The sequence below is a fragment of the Macrotis lagotis genome, chromosome 7 (genome assembly GCF_037893015.1).
Source record: "Macrotis lagotis isolate mMagLag1 chromosome 7, bilby.v1.9.chrom.fasta, whole genome shotgun sequence".
Lineage (NCBI taxonomy): Eukaryota > Metazoa > Chordata > Mammalia > Peramelemorphia > Peramelidae > Macrotis > Macrotis lagotis.
The window spans coordinates 65,416,637-65,429,492 of NC_133664.1; the positions used below are offsets into that span (position 1 = coordinate 65,416,637).

The window sequence follows — 12,856 nt, forward strand, 5'->3', positions numbered from 1 at the left end:
TTTATTTTTTTATAAGAATAATTTTAGTGGTGCAAAAATATTTTGGAAACATTAAATATGAAACTGGGTTTAATTTAAACTAAGAAATATACATGGATGAAACTTGATGTAAAACTAAAAAATACCAGACTAGCTAAAGTTTAGAGAATGTAATGGTTTAGTAATTACCAATGCAAATACATTTTTTAATTGTTTAGAGCTGTTCTCCACTGACTAGACACATTTTTGTGTTCTGGTAAGACCCAAGGATAAAAAAGCAATTATTAAAATCAAAAATAAAATATGATTCCATTGAGAAGTTATTTCTGTATAAAGATTAAGAACTGAGAGAACCATTTTATAATAGCAAGTGTTTTAAATGGAACAGTCTGCACAATGAGCTATTGAGATGCATAGCATCATTTAGTACTTGGTCTTGTGGGCATTGCCATTATGTCTTTCTAAAACTCTGGTGAGTCTTTCAATAAAGATAGTTAAATTTATTTACTGTGCTATAGTTATTGCTTAAAGATGTTGCCACAGTTGATCAATCAGTCAATAAGCATTCATTAAGTTCTTTTTTTATAAATTAGGGGCTGAGGATATGAAGGCAAAGACATGGTGCCTGGCCACTAGGAGCTAACATTCTCAAGGGGGAGACATTAAAATAGCTCTAAACAGAATATTGCATGTGTTTATAGGAGAAAGGGGAAGCAGACAAAGAAGGATCTGAGTGCTTTTCTCAGGAGAGTGAGATTTGATCTTAGTCTTAAAGGAAACCCAAGAACTCATCAGGGTAAGTGAAGAGAGAAAGCTGTCCAGACATAGAGGGAACAACCAGCAAAGGAGCTTGGTAAATGGCATGTCCTATAGCAAAAGAACAAAGTCATAAAGGATGTGGAAGAAGTAAAGGGTAAGAAGACTGGAAAGGTAGAATGAGACAAAGTTGTAAAGTAATTTAAATGCCAAAGGTTTTTATATTTGATTCTGAAGTACTGGAGGTATTGAGTAGGGGAGTGACATGATCATCTATACACTTCAGGAAGATCACTTTGGCAACTGAGTTTAAGAAGAGATTGGAATAGGGAGAGACAAGGCAAGGAGATCAACAAGAAGACTAATGCAGTAGGCCAGGTAAGAGATAAAAGATAACCAGCATAATGGCTGTGTGAAGACAAGATTGATATGAGTAAGGGGAGAGCCAAGAAGGGAGTGTGAAGGCTGGAATTCCCAAAACTCATTCCCCAAAACACTCCAAGAGCTATCAACTTATAACTCTAGCCAAACTTTAGAGGGCAGAACCCACAGAAAGACTGAGTGATACAATTTTCCAATTCAAGACAACTTAGAAGTTCCATGGGAAAGGTCTGTTTCACCGGGACCAGGGGTTGGAAAAAGTCACTGCAAGCATAGCCGCAGCCCCAGCAGCAGCTGCAGTGTGAGTGCCTAGATCTCTGGAGATGCCTGGGCCCATGACCAAGGGAGCAGGTTCCAGATTTCCTGGCCCAGGGATCATTGGGAACAGCTTGAAGGGATAATGAGAGAACTCTTCTGCAGAGTGACTGCAGAGTGAGCACTGGCCTCAGAGCAGCCCTGTGGTGAGAACCAGCAGTGGGAATGGGGAAGCCAGCCTGCACCTCCAGAGCACAGCTAAAAGATGGTAAAGGGGTTGGAGGAGACTGCAGAGGTCTGCTCTCCCTGGGGCAGGATTCAGCTATTTGCCCACACCCAAACACAGGTTGCAGTTTGGGCTCCCACACCACCATAGAAGAGTAGGGAGCCTCCTCACAGCTCCAGAGAAAAGGAGACAATTTCTGGTCATCTACATACCAAAGCACAGATAGGAGAGGAGTCAAAGCCTCTCAAAGGACCTTGAAGGAATTAAAATCCCTGTGAGTTGTCCCTAATCAGGCATAGGCTGAGGAAATGAGCAAGCAAAAGAAAAAGAAGAATCTGACCATAGAAATTACTTTGGTCCCATGGAAGATTCAGAAGATGACAAAATTGAAACTTCTGTATCCAAAACCTCCAAGAGAAATAGAAAATGTCTCACGCTATGGATAAGCTCAAAAAAGACTTTGAAAAGCAATTAATGGAGGCAGAGGAAAAACTGAGAGGAGAAATGAGAGCAATGCAGATAAATCATGAAAACCAAATCAGCAGCTTTGTGAAAGAAATACAAAAATAACTGAAGAAAATAATACATTAAAAACCAGTTTAGGCCAAATGGCAAAAGCAATACCAAAGGCAAATGGGAAGAATGCCTTAACAAACAAAATTGACCAGCTGGAAAAGGAGATCAAAAAAACTCTCTGAGGAAAACAATTCCTTCAAATGAAGAGTAGAATTAAAGTAAGCTGATGACTTTGCAAGAAACCAGGAAGAAATAAAACTATTCCAAAAAAAAACCCCAAATTTAAAGAAAATGTGAAATATCTCATTGGAAAAACAACTGACCTTGAAAATAGATCTAGAAGAGTTAATTTAAAAATTATTGAGCTACCTAAAAGTCACAACCAGTTAAAGAGCTTAGAATTTACATTTCAAGAAATAATACAGCAAAATTTCCCTGAGATCCTAGAAGCACAGGGTAAAATAGAAATTGAGGGAATTCACCACTCACCTCCTGAAAGTCATTCCAAAAGAAAAATTGCCAGGAATATTAAAGCCAAGTTCCAAAACTCCCACATCAAAGAGAAAATACTAAAAACTGCCAGAAACAAACAATTCAACTACTGTGTCTGTCTAGTCAGGGTTACGCAGGATCTGGCAGCATCTACATTAAGGGCTTGTAGGGCTTGAAATATGGTCTTCTGGAAAGCAGAAGATCATGGTTTACAACTGAGAATCAATCACCCAGCAAAACAGAACATCCTCTTTTGGGGAAAAGATGGACTTTCAATGAAACAGGGAACTTTCAAACTTTACTATTGAAACATCCAGAGCTGAACAGAAAATCTGAGGTACATGACTCCAGTACTGTATTCCAGTCAACCATAGAGAGGGCAGATGAGAAAGACTAACTATGAGGAACTTAATGATGTTGATCTATTTGTATTCCTGCTTGGGAAGAAGATGCTGATAACTCATATGAACTTTCTCATTTATAAGAGCAGTTAAAAGGAGCATATGTAGACAAGTCACAGGAAGGAGCTGAATGTAATGGTATAATATAGTAAAAAAGATGGAGTCAATGGGTGATCAAGGAAAGTATTGGGAAGAAGAAAAAGGAGAGGAAGATGGGGGCTAAGATATTTTACATTGGGGTCAAGAAAAAGCTTTTTTCAATGGAGTGAAACAGGGAAAGGTGAGGGGGAATGAGTGAGCCTTCATTCTCATCAGAAATGGCTTAGAGAAGAAATAACACACGCATTTAATAGGGTATAGAAATCTATCTTACCCTAGAGAAAAATGAGAGGAAAGAGATGGGATAAGGGGGAATTGGGGAGGGAAGGGGTAATAGGTGATAGAAGAGAGGGGAGATCGTGGAAGAGGCTACTCAGATACAACACACTTTTGAACAGGGACAGGGTGAAAGGAGAGAGAGAGAATAGAATAAATGAGAGTGGGAAGGAATAGAATGGAGGAAATACAGCTAGTAATAGCAACTATTGGAAAAATATTGAAGCAACATCTTTGGTGGACTCATGATAAAGAAGGCAATTCATCCCATGGACAGATATGTTGGAATCTGAACACAGATAAAAGTACATTTTTTTCTCTCTCAATCTCAATATTCTTGAGGTTTCTCATCTTTTTGGGGGTGAGGGAGGCTTATGTTTACTCTCACAACAAGATTATTGTAATAATACAAAATAAAAAAACAAAAAAAGATTTATATAAGTTGTTGTGACAAGAGATTGGACAGTGGAATGAGAATGAATAAGTAATTAGGGATGACTTTGAGGTTGTGGATCTTGGTGACTGGGAAGGTGATGGTACTCTCAACAATAATAGAAATTTGGGGGATAAAGAAGGATAAAAATAATGAGTTCTGTTTTGGATGTTTTGAGTTCTCATTTCTGTGGGACATCCAGTTCACCCAAAAGACAATTGGTAATATGAAATTGTACCTCATGAGTTCCGCATAGAGTTGATAATTTAACTGAAGACAGTTGTAAAGGTTGACAAATTATATAGTAAAGAATGAGAAGAAAAGAAAGCCCAGATAGACTCTTGAAGACACTCTCAGTAATAAGATGTAATTTGGATGATGGGCCAGCAAAGAAGACTGAAGAGGAGCACCCAGACAAGTAGCAGAACTGGGAAAGTCATGAAAAATCGAAAATAGAGATGTTGTCACTCCCCTGGTCTTTTGAGACTTGCTGAGACCTGCTTCCCCCATTAATACTGTATCTCTAGACTCTTCCTTTCCAACATTGGTTATGTTTTTATTCATCTCTCACTTTCCTCTCACTACCATCAGAATGACTATTGGGAAACCATTGAGACATTAATTTATATTTTGATTAAATTCTTTATCTCTCCTTTGTCAATTTGCCAGGCTTCTTTTCTCATGCTTTCTTCTCCCATTCTTTATCATCTAGTGGGCTTTCTATTCTTGGATTCAGTATTTCATTTTTCTCTGCAGTTCATTGGTTCAGCAACTGATTATTTGCAAGGCACAGTGCTAGACTTTGTAAGAATACCAAAATATTTTTTCATTTGGAGCTCATTGTGTATGGAGGCTACAACATTTTAAATATACTAGAGCTATGAACTACCAATATAAGAATTTAAAGTTAAGTTGTCTTCCTTTTTCACAGTCTTTAGTTTGGGCTCTCTCTGTCACCTCCACCTCTTGCCCCAAGCCATCTGTCCCTATCAAATCCTGAGCTTATTCCCTGTTGTTCTTTTAGGAATCTCCCAAATTGTAGGTATATAGATTTAGAGCTAGTAAAAACCTACATTTAAATCAATTTGCTCATTTTTACTGATGAGGAGTCAGGCAGTAAAGTGATAGGCAAACTCTTCTATGAGAGATCATCAGGTCACTAAACCATAGCTGAGATTTCTAAGCCATTGCAATCTATGAAGTTCATTTGAATTTAGATGGCTTCTAAATTTTGTACTCATTTCTGTGAAATGAAAATTTTTGAGAATATTTTATGGTATGTGGCCATTTTGGGGTAGTTATTTCAGTCCTTTCATGGACTCCCATATATTTAAAGAGATTAGTCTAAGCTAAGAAGTTCAAAGTTTCAGAAAAATTTTAATCCCCCTGAATGCATGCATAATGATTGAACAATTTGGTTTGTAAAGGGATGACGTAATATAGACATTTAAAGTCTAAATCACTATTTTTTTCTTGATTTTCTCATTGTTCTTCCATTGATATATTCTGTTCTTTCTGAGTGCTACTAATATGCTGTGGGTAAAATAGAAACCCCTAGCAAGATCTATTTTGGCCCACATCTATGACTCTACCTCTATAAATGCAGAGACCTTGGACCCCAATAATAGAGAGGTAGAGAATACAATGTTCATTGTCCCTATTTGACTCATTGACTAATTGAGGCTCAGATAGGATATGTAGTTTGCCCCAGGTCATAGACCAAATGTGTAGCCAACTTGGGAATTAAGACTCTTAAGTTCATTGTCATATCTAATACACCTGATTAAATTCTGAAAAACTTTACCAAAAAAAATGTCAACAAGGGTATGATATCATCTCCCTTTCATTCCCAGCAAGAATTCATAGAAATTCAATTTACCATGCAATTAAGCTTTATAATCAGAAATGCTACTGGAATTTCTGCCTGGAGCAAAAGTATTGTTGTTACTTTAAGATTCCTTTTAAAAATACCATATTATGTAACTCCATAATTTATTTTTATCAAAACTGACATCAAAATGCTAAGCGTGGAATCTTAAAAAATTTAAAATTTCATATGTAAATAGTTTGGAAACACTTAATTCATTACTTCCAAAAAACCTTTCTTTGATGCCTGCATCATCATAGTGTAAAGGTGACCCTGGATTCTTAAAGGTTCTGTCAGTAGAGTACAAGTTATGTCTAGTCCTGTCAACCTGGAAAGAGTTCAGATGTAGACCTGGCAATAAACTATATGTGTGAAGGCCAAAGACCAGCATAACTGATCATGGAGAGGTTTATCAGGTGATTCATTGTTTTAGACACCAGTCCCCTTAAAAATAGGCAAAAAAACACCAAGTAGCTCCTTTCACTTTTGCTGTGACAGAGGAGTAAGAAAAGGGCCAAAGAAACGGGCACTTCTTAGGTGGTCTAACAGGATTCACTTGTGTCAGCACTCTTAAAAAGCATTGAAAGAAAGCTTTACCTCCCCACTTTCCAGGTTTTTCATACCCTATAATCCACCTCTCTTACATGCAGACATACACACAAATGCAAACACACTTACATGCAAATACACACACACATGCAAACACACTCAGAGCAATGCAATGTCACTGACCTCCTTGTTGTTCCTTAAGCAAGATACTCCATCTCTCAAATCGGAGTCCCCTGTGTCTATAATAGATTTCCTTCATATGTCTACCTCTTGATTTCCCTGACTTCTTTCAAGTTCTACCTAAAATTCTGCCTTTCATAAAAAATTATTGCTCTTTCCTCAGAATTCTAGTGCCTTCTCTTTCTTGATAATTTGCAATTTTTCCTGTATATGGCTTATTTGAATGAAGTCATTTGCATGGTATCCCCTCCATTAAATGGTGAACTCCTTGAGGATAGGGACTTTTTTATTTATATGTATATCTCTGTACATATCTAGAGTTTAGCATAGTGACCAAAACATAAGCAGGGGCCAATAAATGTTTATTGACTGACAAACTTTACTTGGATCAGTTAGTCGACACACTACTAAAATGATTGATTTACATCCTTCTTGATATTCTCACAATAAATAACCTCAAAGAACATAAAGAAGTTGCAGCCAAAGAGAAGAATACCTCACAGGTTTTATCTGGAAGGCCATATAAAGAAGTTGGAATGAAAGCTTTGCAGAATGTTCTTTCCCTTATTGGTTAGTTATAGATCTTTCAAAAACTCTTGAAATGCAATGTTTGAAGACTTTCTTCAAACAAGTCTACCATTAAAATGAATATGTTAAAGCTTAGCAAGATTCCGACAGATGTAACCACTGATCAAATGAACATCAATATGAAGAAATCAGTAAAATAAGATGTATGCTTCCCATCCAGAGGAAGACAAACAAAAACAAAAACCAACCCTTCAGAATCTGATGAACGCTTTATAAAAATGATCTCATATATCTCCCTTAATCCTAATTCCTCATACCAAAAATGACTAATCTGTAAGCATGTTTATCAAAAATATCTATGTACAATACTAGCTTAACTGTTCCTCCTTGGAATTCAAATAAAAGAAAATTACCTTGATATTATCAAGTTTGCCAGATATCCTTATTAGAGATGAAATGGTATGACTACTGTTATTCATTAGACTCTTGGAACTCTTACATAAAATCTAGAGTAAAAAAAATAGGTAGATGAAAAATATACTTTCTAAATTTATGACATCTAATCAGACAACCTGAGAATCAATTCATCATTATCTTTGTATCTTGGACAGATGCTGCAGTTGAAAAGGTAACTAGGTCCAGAATTCAGTAGAAATAGTACATAAGTATTGCATTTGGAAAACTGAGTCATGCTTTCAGTGAGCCAAAACTATTTGCTGCTTGAAAAGTTCATTCTTTAAACAGTATTATTCTCCAGGCAATATTATTTTGTGAGGAATTCTTGATCACAAAGATCCTGGAAACATAAACATTATAAAAAATTCAAATGTAATGGGATGTAAGTGGATTGTCACATGTAACCAATGTTGATTCATACATGAAAAGTAGAATAAAATATATTATCTAGAAAATTATATGTCTGGAAAATGAAGTGGTTAGGTCGCACTGAAATTTTAAAAGAAACAGAGAAAAAGTTCCATTTAAGCTCTCAAGTCCTACACAAATATCTTCCTATCTCTGTGCCTCGGTTTCATTAGCTGTGAAAAGAAGGGAGTGGACTTATTGGACCATGAGGACTTTTCTACCTCTAAATCTATGATCTCTTGATTCATTGAAGGTAATATATGAAATCCAAATGATTTTATTTTTTTTCCTTTTACCTCAAATGAACAAAGATTTATTAAGTTTCTATGGTGTACCTATGTCTCTATAAGGTATTTCCTGCTTTAAAGAAAGTAATACATTATATTAGAGATACACACACACACACACACACACACACACACACACATATATGTATATGCATTAAAGGTAAAGGAGGAAATAATGAATGTTTCAGGAGGAGAGAGGGAGGCAGGGATAGAACAAGGAATGAATAGATAATAGATGGAGGGATGGAGTAATCTAGGAAATTTTCAGGACATAGGTAAGACTCAAAACATCTTGAAGGATTCATATATGTATCTAGAGCTTCTTTGATAATACATGTGATAACAGCTTATATTTAAGTTTTGAAAACCAGTTTTCATCACAATGTCTCTGAAAGGAAATAATACAAATTTGACTGCATGACAGATAAGAGGCTGGAGACTGAGTAACAGCAGCTAGCCTCATCAATGCAAAGCTCGTAAGTATTATCGCCAGGTCTAATACCCAGGCCTCTTGGATTTCAAGATGGGAGTCACCTTTGAGGTCATTAAGTTAGATACCCTTACTTTATAATTGAGGAAATTGAAATGCCCAGAGATAGAGTGTCTTGCCTGAAGTCACATAGATAATAGATGACAAAGTCAGTATTTGAACTCAAAACCCCTTAATCAAATCCAGGGTTCTTTCCAATGTGCTGCAGAATCCCTGCCCAAATATCCAGTTTTAAGCATGAATGCACCAGATGTCTGTTTTTGAGACCTTTTGAACAAGAAGGTAAAACTCAGTGATGCCTTGGAAAAGCTAAAGGTACAAAATGATTTGCAAAAGTTCAACCTATGTAATCAAATCCAGAAATAAGTTTTCCATCATTTCTTTTAGGTGTGTCAGCTCAGCTAACCAGCACTCATCATCGTCGGAATACATCTGTAGGAACACCATTTTGGATGGCTCCTGAGGTCAGATAAAATTTCAGGAAATATAGATTTGATGTTTAAATCCCTCAATTCTTTCTTTCCCCTCCCTAATCCTCCTCAATTTGCAAAGGTTTTCTAAATTCATTAATTTATAGTTTATAATATACAATTAAATTAATTTAAGCTATTTAATAAATTTACCATATTTATAACATTTGATTTAGATTTGGAAGTTATGCATATGTAGAGGATGTTGCTGTGAATAAATACACCACCAAGCATTTTTTCAGCATCCTATCTGTGCCAGGAACTGTATTAGTCACTAGAGACAGAAAGGAAACAGCCATTGCCCTCAATGATCTTATAACCTACTGAGAGATTTAATGCAAATACAATACACATATAATATGAACAGAATCTCCCAAATGTCGTAGTGCATTTTAGAGATATTAAATCTTCCATATAATAAATATATTTTCTTATTCTCTACAAAATTATTTTTTTGAAAAAACAGAAAAGTTAAACATAGCCTTCATTTTCTTAAAACATTTCTCATGTATGGCACATTTCTCTTTTAATAATATGTTTATCATGTTTTAAATCATTTTAGAATAAAAAATGCTACAGAGATTGGACAAACTTTTATTAAGATAAAATCTACTATGTACTGGAGTATGTAGCATTTCGCAGCATTCCAGTATCCTGCCTCAGGGCTGGATTCAGCTTTTAATATACTGTCAATACATCATTACCTTCAGGAAACTGTAGATCAACTGCTAAAATAGCTGTGGGAAAGCAGTTTTCTCTCCATGGTCACTATAATGTCTCTAATGACTTTAATTCATACACACACACACACACACATATATACATCAATAAAGACAATGTATTTTTGAAAATTGTCATCCTGGGGCCTTTTAAAGAAAGTTATATATAATCAGCATTTATTGAAGGGAAGAGAATTCACCAAGAGATTCATTAATAATGGGCAATCACAAAATGAAAATTATATAAGGACTAAATACTTAGAAGAGGATTTTACTTTAACCCAATGAATATTTGTTACATAAAATAATTATTTAAAAAGTAGAATGATTCATGGGAAATCATCTGAAGATATTGTCTTAAGGCAGCAATCAAATCTTCAAACATTTTTCAAAGGACTAGCCCATCTAAAATATGTAATTCTTGTTAATGTTAGTTAGCATTTATATAATACATTCATATCTGCAAAGTACTATACATGGATTTCATTTCATCTTCACAACAACTCTGTAAAACATACAATTATATCCTTGTTTTACAAATGAGGATACTGAGGTTGAAAGAGATTCAATGATCTTCCTTACATATACTGTTAGTTAATTTATGTTAAGGTCTTGCTGATTCAAGCCCAGAACTCTCTGTTGTGCCACCTAGTAAGTCTTAAGAGATAATGCAGGACAGAACTAGAAAATCTCAGACAAAATTTAAAAAAGAAACCCTCAAAATAACTATTTTTTATAGGAAAACCTTGAAGGTTTTACTATAGTCTAAGTCTATGACACAAAGGATGCTTATATGTGAAAAATAGTTAAAAGGGGGGTCTAATTTCTCAGCAGCTGATTTCTGTGAGTTTGGCAAATTTTAATGATTTATATAAATTTGAGTTATTACAATCATCATCATCATCAACCATTCAAAGCCTCTACCACATTTATCTTGTTTGAGCTAAATAAATGTTCCTTGACACCATTTAGCCTCATGTGTATAGCACACATGGGCTGCAACTCCATTATTTTGCTAGGGAACACAATCACTATTTCATGTTCAGAGCTCCTTTGTGAAAACTCTTTTGTTTGCTGACCTAGGAATTATTGAAAATTGCATGGAGCATCCTTGTTTTTTTTTATTCATTTCCAAATTATTCAAAAAGACTAATAATTAACAGGGGCATCCAACAATATGCAACTAATGGACATCCATCTTACTAAAATGTCACTGTCTATGACTAATAAATTTAATCTAGCCTAAAGTGACTTCACATCTAGGAGAATAATGATTTTGTGCAATTTTAGATGAACAACACAGTGAAAACTTTCTGAACCAGCATAATATGTGTTCTTAATTATGTTTAGCATATTCATCCATATGTATCAAGCCCCATTTTGTCGATCAGGGAATAATTAATAAGAGAATTAATTCATATTTATCTAGAAAGTTTTGGGGAATTTAAGTTAATTAAATATCTGGTTAATCAACAGTTGTCATGTACAGGTGTACACATATACATATATATGTCACATACATATAATTGCAGATATAGATATAGATATAGATATGACAGTTTAAGTAGTGTAATGGACAGAATAATGACATTGAAGTCAGGAGTACCTGAGTTCAAATCCAGCCTTAGACACTTTCTAGCTGGGTGACCTTGAACAAGGCACTTTATCCCATTTGCCTCAGTTTCCTCATTTGTAAAACTAGCTGGAGAAGGAAATAAACTCCCATCCACGCCAGTGTATTTGCCAAGAAAATCCCAAATGAGGTCACAGTTAGGCACAACTGAAACAACAATTACAGCATATATGATACATTGGTCATTGATGATAATAATAAAAACTAGAATATAATACTTTATCTTTATTATTACATTTGTATTTTACAAAATGCTATGAGATATGTGTTATCCCCATTTAACAGATAAGGAAACTGAGGCTCAGAAAGGTTAAGATCCTTTTCTAGGGTAATACAAATAGTTAAGTGTTTGAGTCAGAATTTTGCCTCAGATCTTCCCAGAACTCTATCATTTATGTAAGTATCTAAGAAATAGCAATAATAATAATAATAATAATAGCATTTATATGGCATTTGAAGATTTGAAAAGCATTTTACAAATGTTATCTCATTTGATCCTTACAACAAACCTGGGTGGTAGATACTATTATAGTTTCCATTTTATATATGAAGGAACTGAGATGAATAAAGGCTAAGTAATTAGTCTTTCATCACACAGCTTGTAAGTGAAGTCAGATTTGAACTCTTATCTTCCTAATTCCAGACCTGGTATTCTATTCATTATCCCATCCAACTACACAGCTAATATGAAACTTAGTAAATAATTAACCTAAATTTAATCTTTATCTAATAATTTAGGATGCTTTTGAGGTTCTTACGGATCCACAGTATCATCATTTTGAATATCAGTAGCAAATAGATGGTAAAATATGTTGACTCTTTGAGATTTCTGATTGTTTATTTTCTAGAAAAATGGAAGCTTATTCTTGTTCCATAAAAGGTTGTATACAACTCAGTCATTTTTGAATGCCCAACTAGCTATTAAGACAGTATTCATTTCAATTCAGCAATCATTCTTTAGCACATACTACATGCAAAGTACAAAATGTCCTTGTACCATTTATTAGCTCTTTTTACCAGCATGACAAATATTAAAATGTACTTTATTCAGCATGGACTATGATTTTCTTTGATTTATGGGACAACATACTGGCCAACTTTTCTGGGGAATGGCATTGATTATGCTGCCTCATTCCACCAGTGAATGTTATTGATTTTAATTATAGGGGGTTGGTTTAATTCTGAATTGAAAAGGGGCTAGTGGTCTCCATGAACTCTCTCTATCACTTTTAAAGTCTGGAGAGGCAAGCTATATGTAATATATTCATCATATGTATTCTACTCATTTGTGAACATACACATATGAGGAAATATATACACATCACACACTAGATAGGCTGTTACTTGAAGCCAAAAACTATGTCTGATTCATCTTTATATTTTCTTACATCCCCAAATGCATTAATTTTCACATGGTACATATCTAATGAATGTTTATTTTCCAATAACATGACT

General features: G+C 34.8%; 1 protein-coding gene across 1 annotated transcript in view; it reads left to right on the plus strand.

The window, feature by feature from the left end:
• The window catches only part of MYO3A (myosin IIIA), a 259,420-nt gene that overhangs the window by 60,547 nt on the left and 186,017 nt on the right, over nucleotides 1-12,856 (plus strand). Inside the window, exon 5 of the mRNA XM_074195073.1 lies at nucleotides 8,967-9,043. Within this exon, the coding sequence (XP_074051174.1) occupies nucleotides 8,967-9,043 (77 nt within the window). The remainder of the gene's footprint in view (nucleotides 1-8,966; nucleotides 9,044-12,856) is intronic.